The sequence below is a fragment of the Dama dama genome, chromosome 13, assembly GCF_033118175.1.
Source record: "Dama dama isolate Ldn47 chromosome 13, ASM3311817v1, whole genome shotgun sequence".
Lineage (NCBI taxonomy): Eukaryota > Metazoa > Chordata > Mammalia > Artiodactyla > Cervidae > Dama > Dama dama.
In genome coordinates this window covers 62,806,035-62,827,627 of record NC_083693.1, presented here as the reverse complement: position 1 = coordinate 62,827,627, position 21,593 = coordinate 62,806,035, and the positions used below count along the sequence as shown (strand labels likewise).

General features: G+C 39.6%; 1 protein-coding gene across 9 annotated transcripts in view; it reads right to left on the bottom strand.

Moving 5' to 3' along the window:
- Positions 1-21,530, bottom strand: part of WDR76 (WD repeat domain 76) — a 54,696-nt gene extending 33,166 nt beyond the window's left edge. The window contains exons 1-6 of one of the 9 annotated variants that reach the window (XM_061159274.1): positions 21,393-21,530; positions 20,001-20,057; positions 19,641-19,741; positions 18,411-18,821; positions 7,456-7,548; positions 6,354-6,409 (exon numbers count right to left, since the gene is read on the bottom strand). In XM_061159274.1, the coding sequence (XP_061015257.1) occupies positions 6,354-6,409; positions 7,456-7,548; positions 18,411-18,821; positions 19,641-19,703 (623 nt within the window). In that variant the 5' untranslated portion in view covers positions 19,704-19,741; positions 20,001-20,057; positions 21,393-21,530. Of the gene's footprint in view, positions 1-6,353; positions 6,410-7,455; positions 7,549-18,410; positions 18,822-19,326; positions 19,578-19,615; positions 19,746-20,000; positions 20,058-21,392 lie in introns of those variants that run through there. The other 8 variants (XM_061159273.1, XM_061159276.1, XM_061159275.1 and 5 more) reach the window with 8 other exon arrangements.
- Positions 21,531-21,593: the final 63 nt, after the last annotated feature.

The window sequence follows — 21,593 nt, the reverse complement described above, 5'->3', positions numbered from 1 at the left end:
GAACCAGTCTGTTGTTCCATGTACAGTTCTAACTGTTGCTTCCTGACCTGCATACTAATTTCTCAAGAGGCAGGTAAGGTGGTCTGGTATTCCCATCTCTTTCAGAATTTTCCAGTTTGCTGTGATCTATACAGTCAAAGACTTTGGCGTAATCAATAAAGCAGAAGGAGATGTTTTCCTGGTATTCTCTTGCTTTTTCGATGACCCAACGGATGTTGGCAATTTGATCTGGTTCCTCTGCCTTTTCTAAATCCAACTTGAACATCTGGAAGTTCACAGTCCACGTACTATTGAAGCCTGGCTTGGAGAATTTTGAGCACTGCTTTGCTAGCATGTGAGATGAGTGCAATTTTGTGGTAGTTTGAACATTCTTTGGCATTGCCTTTCTTGGGACTGGAATGAAAACTGACCTTTTCCAGTCATGGGGCCACTGCTGAGTTTCCCAAATTTGGTGGCATACTGAGTGCAGAACTTTCACAGCATCATCTTTTAGGATCTGAAACAGCTCAACTGGAATTCTATCTATATGGAACTATCATATTCATTAACAAAAAAAATCCTAGGAGAATGGACTACAATTGCAGCCTGGCTTCCCATTCATCCCCATCATTATTATGATCAGTCAACAGGAACTGAGCACATATTGGGAATTTTAATATGATCTTGAGTAAATAGGATCCAGAGGTAATGCTTTTTCCCCCTGGTGAGAGAGGTTCACAATTTAATAAAGTATATGACCTATTGATATGTACTTAAACTGTACTGCTGGGCTTCCTTGGTGGCTCAGACCTGCAATGTGGGAGACCTGGGTGCAGTCCCTGAGTTGGGAAGATCCCCTGAAGGAGGGCATCGCAACCAACGCCAGAATTCTTGCCTGGAGAATCCTCATGGACAGAGGAGCCTGGCGGGCTACAGTCCATGGCATCACAAAGAGTCAGACACCACTGAGCGACTGAGCCCAGCACAGCACACTGCACTGCTATGAAAGCTAATATGAAGTCCAAAAACTGGGCTGATTTCTTGCCCAAGGCCTTAAAAGGACTGTAACCAGCTCCTTTTAACTTAAATGCTACCACTTTAGGACTTCCCTGGTGGCACAGCAGATAAGAATCTGCCTGCCTACACAGGGTACACTTGTTCAATCCCTGGTCCAGGAAGATTCCACATGCCGTGGAACAACTAAGCCAGTACACTGAAACTACTAGAGCCCGAGTGCCCTAGAGCCAGCAAGCCGTCACTGCTGAGCCCACATGCTGCCACTACTGAAGCCCGCGTGCCCAGAGCCTGTGCGCCCCAGCAAGAGAAGCTACTGCGATGAGACGCCCGTGCACCACAACTGGAGAGCAGCCCCCAATCTCTGCAACTAGAGAAAGACCACATGCAGCAAAGAAGATCCAGTGCAGTCAAAAATAAATAATTTAAAAAATAAATGTTATCACTTTAGCTTAACAATGAAGTATTAATATAAAACAAAACCAGGTATACCTGCTATATACTTAGTTAAATACTGGTTAAATTTACCAAAGATTCCTGCAGAAGTCTTTGGTAGATTTAACATTCATTATTAACTTTCATGAGAGTGAAAGTGTTAGTTGCTCCGTCATGTCCAACTCTGTGAACTCATGGACTGTAGCCCACCAGGCTCCTCTGTCCCTGGGACTCTCCAAGCAAGACTACTTGAGTGGGTTGCCATTTCCTTCTCCAGAGGATCTTCCTATCCCAGGGATCAAACCCAGGTCTCCTGTATTTCAGGCAGATTCTTTACCATCTGAGCCACCAGGGAATCTCTATGAAAATTCACAGTATTAAAATATTACAGGTAATGTGCCAACTTCAGAGTCCTCTAAATCTTCTGTCAGGAAGATAATGATAGCATCATAAACAGAACTAAAATCTGGTATCACATATTACTAAAACTGACATTTATTTCCAAAAGGCTTTGACCTATGGTAACTGAACTCAGTAAAAAGAGAAGGCTGGCAGTTGGAGAAAAGCAGGTCTGTCACATTACTTAGTCAATGGCAGTTTCAATGTAATTTAGCCTCAGTCTTTTTTGCTGAAATAATCTAAACAACAAAAGATTCATAATAAAAGTATATGGGAAAAAAAAGAAATGAGCTATTAAGCCATGAAAAGACATGGGGGAAGTTTAAATGCATCGTACTAAGAAAAAGAAGTCAATCCGAATGAGGCTACATACTGTATGATTCTAAATATGTGACGGCACCAGACAGCAGCCATCACCAAAAACCTACGAACAATAAATGCTGAAGAAGGTGTGGAGAAAAGGGAACCCTCTTATGCTGTTGGCAGGAATGTAAGTTCATACAGCCACTACGGAGAATAGTACGGAGGTTCCTTAAAAAACTAAAACTAGGGATTTCCCTGGTGGTCTATGTGCTCCCCATGCAGCGGGCCCACATTCAATCCTGGTCACAGAACTAGACCCCACATGCTGCAACTAAAGATCCCACCTGCCACAACTAAGACCAGGCAGAGCCAAAATAAATTTTAGAAAATTTTTTAAAAACCCTCAACAACAACAAAGAAAACTTCGTTTATAAATAGGCCAAAGACCTTAACAAACATATCACCAAAGAAGATACACAGATGGGAAATAAGCATATGAAAAGATGCCTCACATTATATATCAGAGAAATGCAAATTGAAACAATGAGATACCACTACAGCCATATTAGAATAGCCAGAATCCAGAGTTCTGATGACTCCACATGCTGGTAAAGATGTGTATCAGCACGATCTCTCATCAATTGCTGGTGCAAATGTAAAATGACACAATCACTTTGGAAGACAGTTTGGTGGTTTCTTACAAAATTAAGCGAACTCTTACAATACAATCCAGCAACCATGCTTCTGGGTATTTACTCAAAGGAGCTGAAAACACACAGAAACACACACTCGGCTGTTTGCAGCAGCTTTGTTCGTAACTGCCAAAACTTGGCAACAGCCAATATATAAAGTGTGGTGCATGCGGACAACAGACTATTATTCAGCACTAAAAAGAAATGAGCTATCAAGCCATGAAAAGACACAGAGAAAACTTAAATGCAATGAAGCCAACCGGAAAAGGCTACATACTGTATCATTCCATGACATTCTAGAAAAGGCAAAACTGTGCAAACAGTAAAAACATCAGTAGTTGTTGGAGGGTAGTTGTGGGGAGGGATGAAAAAGCAGAGCACAGAGGATTTTCAGGGAAGTGAAAATACGGTGTATGCTATCTTAATGATGGATACATGTCATTGCACACTTGTAAAAATCAACAGGAAATACAACACCAACAACAAATCCTAAGATAAACTATGGACTCTAAGTGATTATGATGTGTCAGTGTAGGTTCAACCTTGATAATCTACCAGTGTACCATTCTAATATGTGATGTTTACAATAGGGGAAGCTTCAAATGGGCAGGGGTAGAGAATATATGGGAAATCTCTGTATCTCCCTATTTTGCTGTGAACCTAAAACTGTTCTTTAAAAAATTAAGTCTTAAAAAAAAGTAGTTCATTAAAAAATGTTGGGGAAAGAGAAGCCTCTGAAATTACTTCCAAAACTTCGCATGCATAAATCTCAACCACAGTCCACATTTGTTTAGAAGATGAGTGATAACTACTATTTAAAGTAGACTGTGTGGTAGAAACTATACTAAGCATTTAGTACCTCACTTAACCAAAAAAAATCCTCAGCATATGGAAAAATTTGGGTTCTAATGTATAATCCTCCTAGAGAATCCTCCTCAGAGAGAAACTCTTCACACATCAACACCAACAGAACTTAAGACTGATCAGAGCAGCAGTCTTTATAATAAAGGAAATACGATGTATAGAACAGACTTTTGGACTCTATGGGAGAAGGCTAAGGTGGGATGATCTGAGAAAACAGCATCAAAACATGTATATTATTAAGTGTGAAACAGATCGCCAGTCCAGGTTGGATGCATGAGACAAGTGCTCGGGGCTGGTGCACTGGGATGACCCAGAGGGATGGGGTGGGGAGGGAGGTGGGAGGGGGGTTCAGGATGGGGAATACATGTAAATCCATGGCTGATTCATGTCAGTGTATGGCAAAACCCACTACAATATTGTGAAGTAATTAGCCTCCAACTAATAAAAATAATTGGGAAAAAAATAAATAAGTAAAGGAAATACGAAGACAAATTCAACTGTCCATATTCAAGTCAACATAGTGCATTCATAGGGCAGAAAAAAACAGGATGAAGTGAAGCTGCACACAACAACATGAATGAATTTTAAAACATATAAAGATGTAAAAGTGAGCAAAAGAAAATCCCAGAATATAAAAATGGCATCATAGTATATGTTAATATAAAAAACAGGTAAAAATAAGTAAAATACTGTATTAATATTAATATTATAATAACATACATTCATCGGTGGTAAAACTATAAATAAATGCAAGGAGTGATTATCACAAAATTCAGCATAATGACTGTTACCTCGAGGAGAGCCTTAAAAGATACTATAAATTTCTATTGACCTGGATGGCAGATATATGGATGGATGCTTGAATTATTATTATTTTTTCAATTACATAAATATTCATATGTGCTTCTTTGTATGTATATTTAGTAATTTTTAAAAACCCCTCTATATTGGCATAACGTCAACTTTACAGATAAGGAAAGAAAGATTATATAAACTGTCCAAAGTTAATACCGCAGTTATAAGTTGCTGAATTGAAATTTGAAATCAAGTTTGCCAAATTTCAAAAGTTATGCTCTTTCTTCTATATAACTTCTGCTCTAGCTGCTGGATACTAATCTTTACACAACTATTAAGTGCTGGAACTTTGTGACTTAGGTGATTTAGGAAAAAAAAAAAAACACTAATCTTTGCTAATAAAATAATATACAAAGGGAAGTAAGATCCCACATGCCACACTGAGCAGCAACCAAAAATATACAGATGTATGCAAATATAAAGCTAATGATCAACTGACAACAGGACAGGTGCTATTATCTTCCAGTGTTAAATGCTGTTTGTTCCTCTTGTAACAATTTTTCACACTTGCAAATACCTGGTCATAATTAAAGGTTTAGCTTTTCTCAAGCTAGTTGACCTATACCAGAATCAAATCAATTAAATGATGTTACATTAGCATCCAGTACTAAACAATTATCTAATGATGCCAAGATTTTCAGTTTCTTCATTTATACATAAGCATTGTTAAAATGCAAAGAAGAGAACCTAAGGCATCCTGGAGGTCAAATCCTGAAGCTTCCACCTAAAAGCTAACTCTTTTTTTTTTTTTGGCCATGCCACATGGTATGTGGGCTATCAGCTCCCCCATCAGGTATCGAACCAGCACCCCCTGCATTGGAAGTGGGGAGTTCTTAGCCACTGGACTGCTGGGGAAGTCTTTAAGAGCTACTTTGACCTTGGGCAAATTACTTTACCTCTTTGAGTCTGTTTTAGATCTCACAAAATTTTGGCCAGAATTAAATGAGATAATATAGGATAAAAATGTTTAGGTCACTGCACTGTTATTTCAGAGAAGGAAATGGCAACCCACTCCAGTATTCTTGCCTGGAGACTCCCATAGACAGCAAAGTCTGTGTCCATAGGGTCACAAAGACACAGACACGACTGAAGTAACTTGGCATGCATGCATGCACTATATTTCACAGATGTGCAACAAATGTTCATTTCCTTCCTTTTATCCTAGGAATGGGAAAGAAAAAACAAAAAAATAAAGTAGAGGAATCTTTAAAAACAATAGTTTTTTTAGGGAAAAATAAGAACAATTTAGTGGTAAAAAAGATTTATCTCAGAGTTCCCTGGTGGTACAGTAGATAAGAATCCACCTGCCAATGCAGGGCACATGGGTTCGATCCCTGGTCCAAGAAGATTCCACATGCCATGGAGTAACCAAAGCCCGTGTGCCACAACTACTGAAGCCTGTGTACCTAGTACCTATGCTCCACAACAAGAGAAGTCACTGCAATGAAAAACCCATGCACTGCAACTAAAGAATAGCCTGTGCTTGCCACAATTAGAGAAAGCCCATGTAGCAATGAAGACCCAGTACAACCAAAAAAAATAATATTTTTAAAAAAAGATTTCCATTAACAGTGATAATAAATATAAATAAAATTCAGTTCTCAAGATTTTATTTCCTCTACAGTCCTTTGATGAAGATGAGAACTTTAGAGTTAATAAAACATAGTATTCCCTCAGAGATATAAACGATTAAACCAAATTACTGTTTCTGATCTGCTTCTTATTGCACTATGTAGAACCATTTTTTTCAAATTATAAAACAACTCAGCAATATATCATGGTATAGGAAACTTCGTAAACCCAGTCTTTTACCTTTTGGATTCAGGAGGCTGTCTCTTCTTTATCATTTCACGGAGCCTTGCAGCTGACTGCAAAATACACAAAACATAATACATGTAAAAATACTATCTTATAAAAAAAATACTGTAACTACATAGCTTACCTTCTAAAACATTTGAGTATCTGCTACTATCTGTACACTAAGCCAAGATCTATACAGGAAGTAAAGAACCTTGAGATATGACAACTGTTCTTGGTAGTAGACATGAGACAAATACACCTTCAATAATAAAGAGAAGTATATAATACCGTCTAAAGTACTGACATTCTGGTTCCTGGGACCAGGCTACTAACAAGTTTACGTAAGTACATTTATTAAATATGCTATTACAAAGCTCCAAGTTTAACTTATACTTCAGGCAACCCTTTGTGGGTGTTTTCCAGAAAAGTTACAGGTTGTACTTCCATAAATCAATAGTAATTTCTGTTAACTAAAGTCAAAATCAGAGATATTTTTGTCTCCATTTCCGATGAATTTTCAACTGTGAGTGACTCAGCAATTTAGTGCCATATATTAACTCACCCTCCCTCCCCTCAAAATGCAAATACACACTGAATATTTAGGAATTTGGTATGCCCAGAAACTATTTAATAAAGCCAAGGGTTTAATGTATTTTGGGGGGAAACATCACACACCCTCCTGGACAGCTCTTCTCACACACATAGAAGTTTGACTGCAGTGTGAAGACCCTCAGTGTAAATTATACCTTTAGTAAAGATGATTAGAAAACATTAGCATACTTATGGCCATTAACCCTTAAAGCTTATAATACTAACCACATTCTCCTCTATTCTTTTCTTCAGTTTTGGCTGTGCCTCGAGGTGTGTGGGGTCTTAGCTCCCTGACCAGGGATAGAAAGGAGTGAGGGGAAGCTTCCAATTACAGCTTTAATACAACAGTTGGAAAAAAAAAAAGTCTTGGAATCAATAAAATACGGTAAACTGTATTAAGTGTAAATCTTGCTAATTTTACCCTCCCTCATTTGACACTATGAAACCTGATACTATGAGAATTTTATTGACCTACTAGCAAGAGGAATAGAATCTCAGTTTAGATTAGAAACTTCAAACAAACCTCAGACAACTGAAGAGAAGCAAAAAAGTTAGCATTTTCTGATATGTTCTTCAGTCTCTTCCTTTCGTACGGTGACAATTCTGAAAAATCATCCTATAAAATCACACCAAAAAGATTCTGTTATTTACATAATCCACAGCAAAAATACCTCACAAAACTAATTGTTGCATTCTCCACATGTATATGTTCCTTCAAATTGCACCTACTATGGTTATTTTATGTTATCTTACCAAACAGCACATAAGCTTTGCTGCACTGGATACTAAGAGAAAGAGTTTGGGTTTGGGATAATTGCAGGATATATGCGTGGCTTCCCAATTAAATAATAGGTGATCTGATATCAGAAGTCAGGTAGGATAGCCCAATAACACATTATTTCCTACTGGCCCTTAAGTGTATTATTTCACAAAGTGACCTTTTTATTAAGCAAAACAAGAAAGAACTCAAAAACAGAAATTTTTAAATTCACTGATTAAAGGAATTCAATAAAAAAGAGAATCACATGAGCAGAAAAGACAGTTTTAAACTAGAGAATCTTGGAGGTCCGATATCCAACCAGTAGTTACCATAGGGGAGGAAAAGGAGCAGAGAACATGGAGGAGAGAAAATCATTAAAGAAATAATACAAGAAAGCGTCTCAAAACTGAAGAAATGAGTTTCCAGATTAAAAGGGCCCAACGTGTATACAACACAATGAATGAAAATAAGACTCAAGCCCAGGCATATCATCACAAAATTTCTCAATACCTGAAGATGAGTGAAATAAAGAGAAGATCCCAAAAGTTTGCAGAGGGAAAAATAGACCACAAAGAACCAAGAATGATAACTTCATAATATCCAGGAAGCTAGAAGACAAAGGAAGAATGTGTTAAAAATGCTAAAGAAAAATTATTTTTAACTTACAATTCTAAATTCAATAATGCCAACAATCAAATGTAAAGCATAAAGACTTTTTCAGACATGCAAACTATCTGTTGGGCTGCCCAGGTGGTGCGAGCGGTGAAGAATCCACCTGCCAATGCAGCAGATGCAAGAGACCCAGGTTCAATCCTGGGCTGGGAAGATCACCCGGAGAAGGAAAAGGCAACCCACTCCAGTATTCTTACCTGAAAAAAATCCCAAGGACAGAGGAGCCTGGCAGGCTAAAGTCCATGGGGTTGCAAAGAGTCAGACATGACTGAGCACTTACCAGCAGCAAACTATCTGTCATACACCAGCTTTCAGGAAGTTACTATAAGCTGCACTCCATCAAAATTAGACAATAAACCAACAAAGAGAAAGACAGGATCCAGGCTACAGAAGTCCAACACAGGAGAGAGAAAAAAAGAAATTTAAAGAAAAACAGTAAAGAGAAGGCCAAGAAAGAGAAAACAGTCCAGAATGATGGAGGGTCCCAGAAAACATTTCATGAATTATATACATACATATACACATATATATAATATATATAAAGCCATTAGAATTCTTTGACTTATACTGAGAAAAATTTTACAACTCAGGTAAAGCTTGGACTAAATGTAATATGGAAGGTAAAACATGGGAAGGAGGAGACAGCACACATGTGTAAACTTAATCTTCTATAGTGAGTCAACAGGTAATGTGGAATAAAAGCTAAAATGGCCTAAAGTATAATTTGTCTGTTGAGCAGTAATCACAAATAGGTATGTGACAGAAAATTGTTGGCTGTTTTGATTTGGTTCTGTGTATACATACATGTGTGTAGATATGGAATTGGGGCTTCCCCACTGATTCAGTGGTAAAGAATCCACCTGCAATGCAGAAGAGGTGGGTTCAATTCCTGGAACAGGAAGATGCCCTGGAGAAGGAAACGGCAACCTACTCCAGTAGTCTTGCCTGGGAAATCCCCTGGACAGAGGAGCCTGGTGGGCTACAGTTCATGGGGTCACAAAGAGTTGGACATGACACCACGACTCAACAACCACCACGTAAGGAATTACCTTTGTGTGAAACTAAGATCACGGCATCCAGTCCCAACACTTCATGGCAAACAGACGGTGAAAAAAGTGGAAACAGTGACAGATTTTATTTTCTTGGGCTCTAAAATCACTGTGTATGGTGACTATAACCATGAAATTAGAAGACGCTTGCTCCTTAGAAGAAAAGCTATGACAAACTTAGACATCGTATTAAAAAGCAGAGACATCACTTTGCCGACAAAGGTCCATATAGTCAAAGCTATGGTTTTTCCAGTAGTCATGTACAGATGTAAGAGTAGGACCATAAAGAAGGCTGAGCACTGAAAACTTGATGCTTTCAAATTGTGGTGCTGGAGAAGACTCTTGAGAGTCCTTTGGACTGCAAGGAGATCAATCTAGTCCATCCTAAAGGAAATCAACTCTGAATATTCACTGGAAGGACTGATGCTGAAGCTTCAGTACTTTGGCCACCTGATGCAAAGAGCTGACTCACTGGAAAAGACCCTGATTCTGGGAAAGACTGAAGACAGGAGGAGAAGCAGGCAGCAGAGAATGAGATGGTTAAATAGCATCACTGACTCAAAGGACTTGAGTCTGAGCAAACTTCAGGAGACAGTTAAGGACAGAGAATCCTAGCATGCTGCAGTTCATGGGGTTGCAAAGAGTCGGACATGAACAACTGAACAACAACAAATATATACACACACACACGGAATTATGACTTACAGGTATGTACATGTATCAATTTGACCAAAATGAAGATTTTTCTCACACACATAATAGTGGCAGCAAAGGTGAATGGTTATTTTGTCATTGCCTTGAACAATGCCTCTCAGAGGAAAACATTACCCCCACCATCATCAGGGACTTCCCAAGAATCTATCTTAAAATGCTGCATTTGGACATCAAAGGAACAAAATTTAAATGATTCTAATTACCACAGGAAAAAAATAAGACAATGTATTAATAAAAATCAGACTTTTTTCGAGGTATGCATCATTCAAACTATTCTCACCCATTACCTGCCCCTCCAGAACTTGCAACATCAAAGACCAACCAAAGAATATCAAAGTGGGCTCTCAAAGTAAATATAGGAAACAGAAATGTTTTTAATCCCATTAATGTTTTATCTTCAGAGACACTTAAGCAGTTACTGCATATATAAAATAAGAAGGAAAATCCTACCTTTAGAAAACAAAAGAAGAAAAGTAACTTGAATTAAAAATGTGCTTGATGCCAAAAATTTACCAGCTGTGTGACACATATATAATGTTCTCCAAATGACAACAGTGTAGAGATGGAAAACAAATCAGTGGTTGCCAGGGGTTAAGGCTGGTGGGAAGGAGGGCCGCGGGCTTAACTATAAAGCGGTAGCCTAAAGGAGATCCTTATAGAGATGGAACAGTTCTGTATCACGATTGTGGTGGTGGTTACATGAATCTACACACGTGATAAAATCATATAGAACTGGACACACACCTAGTACCAACATGAATGTTCTGGTTTTGACACTGCAGTGTAGTTATTTAAGAGGTACTCACTGGGGGAAATTTCCTGGCTGCCTAGTGGTTAGGACTCTGCGCTGTCACTGCACGGGTTCGATTCACGGCCAGGGAACTAAAATGCGACAAGCTGTGTGGCACAGCCAAAAAAGTTAATTAATTGATAAAAAAGAAAATAAGATGTACTCATTGGGGGAAAACTGGGTGAAGGGTAGATGAGACCACTCTGCACTATTTTTGCAAATTCCTATGAATCTGTTATGGAGAAGGAAATGGCAACCCACTCCAGTGTTCTTGCCTAGAGAACCCTGTGGACAGAGGAGCCTGGTGGGCTGCTGTCCATGGGGCTGCACAGAGTCGGACACGAATAAAGCGACTTAGCATGCATGCATGCATCTGTTAAACACTTCGAAATAAAAATTTTAAGAAATATACGTCTCTCAGCTAACATCATACTTAACAGTGAAAGACTGAAAGCTTTTCCCCTAAACTCAGGAACAAGATAAATATGTCTGCTCTCACACTTCTTCTATTCAACACTGTACTGGAAATTCTAGCCAGGGCAATTAGTCAAAAAAGGAAATAAAAGACATTCAGATGGGAAAGGAAGAAATCTAACAATCTTTACTGCCAATGACATGATCTTATATGTAGAAAATCTTAAAGAATCCACACACAAAAAAATGAGAGTAAACAATTTCAGCAAAGTTGTAAGATACAAGATCAATATACAAAAATAAGTTGTGTTTCTGTACATTAGCAATGAACAATCAGAAAATGAAATTAAGAAAAAAATACCATTCATAATAGTATCAAAAAGAATAATATATTTTGGGGACTTTCCTAGTGGTCCAGTGGTTGGGTGTCTGCCTGTCAAAGGGACATGGGTTCCACCCCTCATCCAGGAAGATCCCACAAGCTGCAGGGCAACTAAGCCCTCAAGATACAACAAAGGAAGCCACTGCAACGAGAAGCCAATGCACCACAACTACCAGTCAGTTCAGTTCAGTCGCTCAGTTGTGTCCGACTCTTTGTGACCCTGTGAATAGCAGCACACCAGGCCTCCCTGTCCATCACCAACTCCCAGAGTTTACTCAAACTCATGCCCATCGAGTCAGTGATGTCATCCAGCCATCTCATCCTCTGTCATCCCCTTCTCCTCCTGCCCCCAATCCCTCCCAACATCATGGTGTTTTCCAACGAGTCAACTCTTCACATGAGGTGGCCAAAGTATTGGAGTTTCAGCTTCAGCATCAGTCCTTCCAATGAACACCCAGGACTTATCTCCTTCAGGATGGACTGGTTGGATCTCCTTGCAGTCCAAGGGACTCTCAACAGTCTTCTCCAACACCATAGTTCAAAAGTATTAATTTTTCAGCACTCAGCTTTCTTCACAGTCCAACTCTCACATCCATACATGACCACTGGAAAAACCATAGCCTTGACTAGACGGACCTTTGTTGGCAAAGTAATGTCTCTGCTTTTTAATATGCTATCTAGGTTGCTCCTTTCCTTCCAAGGAGTAAGCATCATTTAATTTCATGGCTGCAGTCACCATCTGCAGTGATTTTGGAGCCCAAAAAAATAAAGTCTGACACCGTTTCCACTGTCTCCCCATCTATTTCCCATGAGGTGATGGGACCAGATGCCGTGATCTTAGTTTTCTGAATGTTAAGCTTTAAGCTAACTTTTTCACTGTCCTCCTTCACTTTCATCAAGAGGCTTTTTAGTTCCTCTTCACTTTCTGCCATAAGGGTGGTATCATCTGCATATCTGAGGTTGTTGATATTTCTCCTGGCAATCTTGATTCCAGCTTGTGCATCTTCCAGCCCAGCGTGTCTCATGATGTATTCTGCATATAAGTTAAATAAGCAGGGTGACAATATACAGCCTTGACGTACTCCTTTTCCTATTTGGAACCAGTCTGTTGTTCCACGTCCAGTTCTAACTGTTGCTTCCTGACCTGCACACAGGTTTCTCAAGAGACAGGTCACCACAACTATACACAGCAACAAAGTCCCAGTGCAGCCACAAGTATATATAAAATTTTTTTAAAAAAGAATATACTTTGACACAATTAACCAAAGAAGTGGAAGACTTGTCCACAGAAACATTGAAGGAAATTAAAGAAAATCTAAATAAATGGAAAGACAGTTCATGTTCATAGACTGAAATACTTAATATTTTTAAAATGGCAATATTCCCCAATCTGATCTATAGATTCAATACAATCTCTGTCAAAATTTTAAATGTCATTTTTGCAGATATGGATAAGCTGATCCTAAAATTCATATGGAAATGAAAGGAACCCAAAGTAGCCAAACAATCTCGAAAAAGAATCAAGTTACAAGACTCACACTTCCTGATTTCTAAAACTGAGTACAAAGCTACAGTACTTTGGCCACCTGATGCGAAGAGCTGACTCACTGGAAAAGACCCTGATGCTAGGAAAGATTGAGGGCAAGAGGAGAAGGGGGTGACAGAGGATGAGAAGTTGAATGGCATCACTGACTCAATGGACATGAGTCTGAGCAAACTCAGGGAGAAAGTGTTGGACAGAGAAGTGTGCTGCAGTTCATGGGGTCGCAAAGAGTCAGACACAACTTGGCAACTAAAGAATAATATTAACAGTATTTAAAAGAAGGTGGTACTGGCATTCGGATAGGCAGACAGATCAACTGAATAAATCTGAGTCTAGAAATAAATCTATACACCTATGGTGAATTTATTTTCATTAAGGAAGTCCAGACCATTCAATGGGAAAGAAGAGTTTTGACAACAAATTGCTCTAAGACAAATGTATATCCACATGCAAAAGTATGAATTTGGATCCTTATCTCATGTCATATATAAAAATTAACTCAAAATAGATCAAAGACCTAAATTTAAAAGCCAGAACTACAAAACTCTTAGAAGAAAATATACATGTTAAGTCTCCAGAAGCCTGGATTTGGCAGTGGTTTCCTAGATATGACATCAGAGCATCAGCAACAAAAGAAAAAAAAAAACTGGACTCAAATTAAAACTACTGATAAAATTTCTAACAATTAAATTTAAGGACTCCCCTGGTGGTCCAGGGGTTGGGAGTCTGTCTGCCAGGACAGGGGACATGGGTTCGATCCCTAGTTCAAGAGGATCCCCCATGCCATGGAGCAACCAGATCCGTGCAACAAAACTACTGCCAAGTGTCACAACTACTGAAGCCTGTGTGCCTAGAGCTGACGCCCCACAAGAGAAACCACTATGAGAAGCCCACACACAACAAAGAGTAGTCCCCATCTGCCATAACCAGAGAAAGCCCACGAACAGCAACGAAGACAAAAAATGCATAGAGCAGCCAAAAATAAAAATAAATGTTTTAAAATTTAAAGTAAAATTCAAAACATTTGTACAAAGGACCCTGTCAAGAAAGTGAAAACAAAGTCCCAGCATGGGAGAAAATATTTGCAAATAATATATCTAGTAAAGATCCAGTGTCCAGAATATATAAAGAACTCTTACAATTCAACAATACAAAGACCAAAAAAAAAAAAAAAAAAAAAAAGGACAACTTAATTCTTTTTTAATTTTTTAATTGAAGGATAATTGCTTTATAGAATTTTGTGATTTTCTGTCATACATCAACAATAATCAGCCATAGGTACATCCACCTCCCCTCCCTCTTGAACTTCCCTCCCATCTCCCCCCCACATCCCACCCTTCAGCCTGTCACAGAGTCCCTGCTTGCCTTCCCTGAGTCACCCAGCAAATTCCTACTGGCTATCTATTTTACGTGTGGTATTTTAAATTTCCATGTTACTCTCTCCATACACCTCATTCTCTCCCCGCGCCCCTCCCCCAATATCCAGGTCTGTTTTCTCTGTCTGTTTCTCCATCGCTGCCCTGGAAATAAATTCATCAGTGCCACCTTGCTAGATTCCATATACAGGTGTCAGTATACGATATTTGTATTTCTCTTTCTGACTTACTTCACTCTGTATAATAGGTTCTAGGTTCATCCACCTCTTTAGAACTGACTCAGATGGGCACGACCTAATTTTCTAAATTGGCAAAGGACTTAAATAGACATTTCTCCAAAGTACAAATTGCAAGTATGCACATGTAAAGATGTTCAACATGATCAGTCATTAGAAAAATGCAAATCAAAACCACAATGAGATATCACTTCACATCCACTAGTAAGGCTATAACCAAAATAGTTAAGGAGTGAAGTAACGGTCACAAAAAGACAAACATTGTATGATTCCACTTAGATATGGTACCTGTAGTAATCAAATCCATACAAACAGAAAGTAGAATGGTTATGGGCTGAAAAGAGGTAGGGGAATGAGGAGTTTTTTAACAGGTATGGGCATGTGTGCTAAGTCGATTCAGTCGTGTCCGACTCTGCGACACTATGGACTGTAGCCCACCAGGCTTCTCTGTCCCTGGGGATTCCCCAGGCAAGAATACTGGAGTGGGTTGCCATGCCCTCCTTCAGGGGATCTTCCCAACCCAGGGATCAAACCTGAGTTTCTTATGTCTCCTGCACTGGCAGACAGGTTCTTTACCACTTGGGAAGCCCTTATGAGACTAGAGTTTCAGTTCTGCAAGATGAAAAGAGTTCTGGTTTTCCAATATGTACATTTACATAACACTACTGAACTGTACACTTAAAAATGGCAAAGAGGTGAATTTTATATTGTGCATTTTACTTCAATTAAAAATTTTAAATGTTAAAAAAGACCTAAGTATTACTGAGGGTATACAGAGATTTGATTTTTTTTTTTTCACACATTGCTGTTGGTTATGTAAAAATAGGGCAGTCACTTTGGAAAACAATTTGACAATGCCTCAAAAAGCTAAACACAGTTACCCTATTTCACTCCAAGGTGTGTCTGTGTGTGTGTGTGTGTGTGTGTGTACCCAAGAGAATGGAAAACATCACATAAAATCTCACAAGTAAATGCTCATGGCAGCATTATTCTTAACAGCAAAAAAAAAAAGTGAAAACAACTCAAATGTCCATCAACTGATGAATGCATAAATAAAATGTGGTATATCCATACAATGGAATATTATTTAGCCACGAAAGGAAATGAAGTACCAATACATGCTACATGAATGAACTCTGAAAACATGCTAAATGAAAGAAGTCAGACCAAAAAAGCCATATATTGTATAATTCCATTTATATGAAATGTCCAGAATAGGCAAATATACAGAGACATAAAGTAGATAAGTGGTTTTCCAAGGCTGAGAGAGGGAGGGGTAAGGGTTTACAGTCACTACTGACAGGTATGCAGTTTCTTTTTGGAGTGATAAAAATTTATTAAATTGGATAGTGATGATGGCTGCACAGCTTCATGTATATACACAAAAAACACTGAATTATACACTTTAGTATATGGGAATTCTGTCTTAATAAAGAAATAAATACATGCTTGATGAGAGAAACCAGATATTTACATAGTCTCAAAGTATCTTCCTCAAAGTATTCAGTAATTACCAAGGGAAAAATATTAAGTTTACACTGGAAAATCCTGGCAGACACCACTTTAGCTAAATGATGAAGGTCAACATCACCAGTAAAATATCAACATCATGTACACTCTGATATGATACACTGAGGGCACCTTCACTTCTGTGGTATCCTTCCCCAAAATGCAAAATCTTAATCTGATCATGAGAAAATAGCAGATAAACCCAAACTGAGGACTTCCCAGGTGGCTAAGTGGTAAAGAATCCACCACCAAAGCAGAAGACTTGGGTTCAATCCCTGTGTCAAGAAGATCCCCTGGAAAAGGAAATGGCAACCCACCCCAGTAATTCTTGCCTGGGAAATCCCATGGACAGAAGAGGCTGACAGGCTACAGTCCATGGGGTCACAAAGGGTCAGACACAACCTACTAACTTAACAACAACAAACACAAACTGAGGGACATTATACATCATTATATGTCTTTGATGTGACAAAAGCCACCCTTCATTTAGAAAGAAATAAGCTTATAAACTAAATACTGTTCCTAAAACATGGTACCATAAATTTTTACCCCTAAACGATAATTAACGAAAGGGAAGAGAAAAAAAGAATGAAATGTTCTAAAAAAGATGTGAGATCTTTCAGCTTGTCATAAGAAAAGGTATGCTAAGCATTTATGACTCTGTTTGACTATCTCCAGTACTCAGTATCTCATGTTCTAATTTCTGACCCTATTTGTTGCTGCTGTTTAGTCGCTAACCATGTCTGACTCTTTCGAGACTCCATGGACTGTAGCCCGCCAGACTTCTCTGTCCAAGGGATTTCCCGGGCAAGAATACTGAAGTGGATTGCCATTTCCTTCTCCAGGGGATCTTCCTGACCAGGTATTGAACCTGAGGGTCCTGCATTGGCAGACAGATTCTCTACTGCTGAGCCAAAGGGAGAAGCCCTTTTTATTTTACATCAAAACAAAATCTGCTTTATATTAAGCCTTAAATACTCAGAATCTTAGAGTCTAAGAGGCAAAAGAGAGAATCCAGTCCACTGGCTCTCAAAGTGCAGTCCTGGACCAGTCTCTAGGAAACTATTTTAGACATTCAAATTCAACACTCACTCAAAACTTCTGAATCAGAAACAGGTGGTGAAGCCCTGCAACAGGGTTTTAACAAGCCCCCCAGGTAATTTTAATACAGGCTAAAGTTTGAGAACTACCAATCTCATCTAATTCCCTCACCATAGAAGTGACCTGCTTAAAGGTACACAGTTTCTTAAGAGTGGCCATGCCTAAAACCTAGGCTTCCAACCCCCAGTCCAATGCATTTCTGACAGCCCACACTGTCCCACCACAGGTCCTGGTTCATTACAACACCGCCTCAATTATCCTATCTCCCTTTCCCTACCATCATTTTCTGTTCCAGTTCCATCTACTTCTTATCACGTGGTAGGGTCATAAAACTTGTCACTTTAAATGAAATACAACATTCCCAGTAGGCAATAAGAGCCAAAAGAATTAGATGCTTAATTCTTAAACTGATTCGAACTATCACTTCAAACAGAATTAGTGTTTTTCATATATCTTCTCTACTACACCATTTGTCTCCTTTAAGTAATTAAGGGAATTATTCAGCACATCAATGCAGTGAATTAATGGTGATTTTCCCACCTTAACATCGAGAGTTACTCAAGTACTATATGTCCTTTACAAGTCAACCTCTTCTGGTATACTATGCGTAAACATGTGAAGGCGAGCAAGACACGGTAAAGTAGGAGTAAGCTCAAAAATAAGTGCAGCAAACTGAGAAAGAGAGAGAAGCAAAGTCAATCCTCTCCTTCACAAACCAAAACCAAGAGCCTCCCAAAGAAGGAAAAAAACAAGAGCCAAATAAACTCAAGGAAATTATCTGTTGTACATTTAAAAAATAAAATTTCACTTAAGTATAAATTAGATGGTAAAATAATTTGTTTGAGCTAAAGAGACCCTTGATAACTGTGGCTTAACAAAACTCCAAATTTTTAAACATGAAAATCTGAGTAAGCTAGTAATTAGATTCTTACCAGGCCTGGTGTGGTGTCTTCATCACTGTCTCCTTCCTGGCTGCTTTCTGTATCAGCACTGAGAACCACTGCATCTGAAGGGCTCTTGGACTGCCATTTGTTGCTTTCAGCATGAACATCCAAGGATGATTTTTGCAGAGTGGATTCTTCCTTGGAAGATGTGGCTTCCATCTTTGGAGTTAAAATCCTTCTGCAACTTTTCTTTATTTCAGCTTTCTTAGATTTCTTACATGTCACTTCATTGTTAGAATTCTTATCTAATAGGGATTTGGGGCGCTTAAGTTGGCCTGCCTTGTAGTTACTCAGTGAAAAGGGGACCAGATACACCTTAGCTGTTTTTCCTAAAACTGTAGTCTGTACCGGTCTCAGAGATACATCAGCGATGTTTTGGTTTTCCTTATATTCATTCACCTATTCAGGTCAATAAAGGAAAACAGTATTAAAATTCCAGGTCCTGAGCCTTTTCTTACTCTTTACAACTCCACAGACTACAGACCACCAGGCTCCTCAATGCATGGGTTTCTCCAGGCAAGACCACTGGAGTGGGTTACCATGCCCTCCTCCAGGGTTATCTTCCCAACCCAGGGATTGAGCCCACTTCTCTTCTGTCTCCCGCATTCTCAGGCAGGTTCTTTAGCACTAGCACCACCTGGGAAGTCCCACAGATCTGTGTAAGTACTTCTAATTCCTATTTCATAATGACAACATAAATCCCAGCTGACAGCCTGTAAGGAAACTTTTTTTCCCTCCAAAATCTAGATACCTAATTCATTAACCTAAATAGAATTATTATACTGCGCACATTTCTGAGCCATGAGTCCCCCCAGACCAATAATAAAAATGACTACAATTTGTAATTGAGAAAACTGAGAAAAATTGAGAATAACTGGAATTGTTCCAAGAGTGGGAAACTCACCAAAACGACTGCAAAAACAAACGCAGACTTCCTGATCCCAGCCTGACGCTGTTTCTGGGGTTACTGAGAGACATCTTCCTTGGGGCTAAGGGCCCAGTTTCCATAGAGGAAAACCAGGACAGGCATCCCTGCTTATCTTTTGAAGCAACACCCGGAAAAGCCCAAAACCCGTTACTGAGAGATGCCCCAAAGAGCGGGAAGTAGTATTGCAGCGAGGAGGTGCCGGTTGGCAAGTCCTCCCCGGCCTATGCCAGGCATATCCCTCACGAAGAATGAGGCAGCAACACACCCGAAAGGGACAAGCGGTTTCTCACATTCACCTGAAGTCGCTGTCTGGAGCCCCCCTTCTGCTCAGCCTCCGCGCGGGACCCAGACATCTTTCCGCAGCGCAGCTGCTGGCGTCTTCCCGCCAAGACTGCGGCGAGAGGCGGGGATGAGTGGAGATGGGAGGGGCGAGGAGGAGCCCTGCGCCGGGGAGGCGCGGGCGGCGAAGGGTGGCGCTGCCCCCGGCCGGCGGGAGGGCGAAGGGGCACGGGGCATTACATTTCCGCCTAGGTACGCAAGCTTGCCAGCCTCACCCCAAACTCAAATTCTTTAGGGAAGCGAAGGGACCGAATCGACATTTTTACCTTGGATCCCGGTGGTTTTTGACGCTGCTGATGCCTGTATCTTACCTTGAAAACCACTTGCGCTTCTCCTAAAGAAAAACCACCTCGCCTAGCAATGTGAGCCTGGAAAAGATTCAGGGGTACTTAGTTGCCAGATGAACTAGAGAAGAAATGAAATCAACCTGCCGGCTTTACCTCGACCCGATGGTTCCTTGTGATCCCCCCACCAGAAAATTCTGCCCTATGGCTACCATATTCTCTTCTTCTTAGAAGGGAAGTATTTTGACTTTTTTCCCCCCAAGAGCTGATAAGGTGGTTTAAAACTTCACCCACCAGTTAACTAAGATTCTAGTGACGACCTTACAAAGTCCAAGGACAGGGGGACAGTCTTAAATAATTTTTGTATCACAAAGTACCATAAATAAGATTTTAGGACACTGTATTTCTTATAGTCATTGTCATATGAAAAGTTGTTTTGTTGTTTTCTATTTTCTGGGTTGCCAAGAGCAGAAAGAACTGCCTTCCCATTAGATTTACTCCCTCGGGATAGCATAATTTCGGAGCGGATATATTTACAATACAAATTTCTATCAACTCTACTTTTACAGTACTTTGTAGCTCAAAATTTGTGTCGTGCACTGTTCTTTGATTGAGACTTGCCCAATTTTATTTCTTCTCCCAGCTGAGGCCCAATTGTAGAACAGGTGAAACCACTTGAGAAGTAATGCTACTAACAGTACCTTCAGGAAAGTTCCCTTCAGCAATTTTCACTCCCAGACTCAAAAATTACTGATAAAATCAAACTTCACAGAGCCTGATATATGCCATATTTCTGGACTTCAAGACTTTGCTCACACTGTCCCTTCTCTCCCTACACAGCAGTTATAAAATCTTTTCTACAGTGCGTGTGTTCTACCAACTAGACTTTTTTTTTTTTTTAACACGATCCACCTAGAAAATTGGGGTTATTTGTTCCTATTCTATAAACCCTTTAAGGCTTACAAAGTAAAATTCAAGTTCCTGGAGGACACGAGCCTTTTAACAATATTCCATACTCCTAAGTGAGCTAAACACAAGTGCTTAATAATTACTTAAGGACCCATACACAAACATTCCAGCCAGGAATATGTTGTAATAGGGAGTCTCCAGAAATGGACAGAACGGAAAGCTTAATAGTGTTCGGATTTCAGACATTATTCTAAGCCGCTTGAGGGATTTTTTTTTTTTTTTTCTCTTGCCACTGGCCTAAATTACCACCACTTGCCCTCAAGTGACCAAAAAATACCTCACCACAATCCGCTCAGCCTCATCAACTGAGCTAATCAAGTGATGTTAACGGGATTTCTATTCCGATTAAACTCTGAGCTTTCAAATTTGACAATCGGAACAAACTGCAGTTCATTATCTCCTGAGTTTCATTATTCATCACTACCCTATAATACTCGGGTTCAGACCAACCTAACCAACAAAACCTTTACTTGAGACTTCCCTCGTCGCAGAATCTTAACAGCAAATCCCAGTGGAACCAGCTTCCCGCACGGAAGACGCGTACAAACACTGCGAGGCTGCAAACGCCAGAGCAGCCTATGGACATGCGCAGTAACAGACTCCGCCTTCTAGTCCTAGGCGTCTAGAAGTCCTCCACAATCCCACAATCCT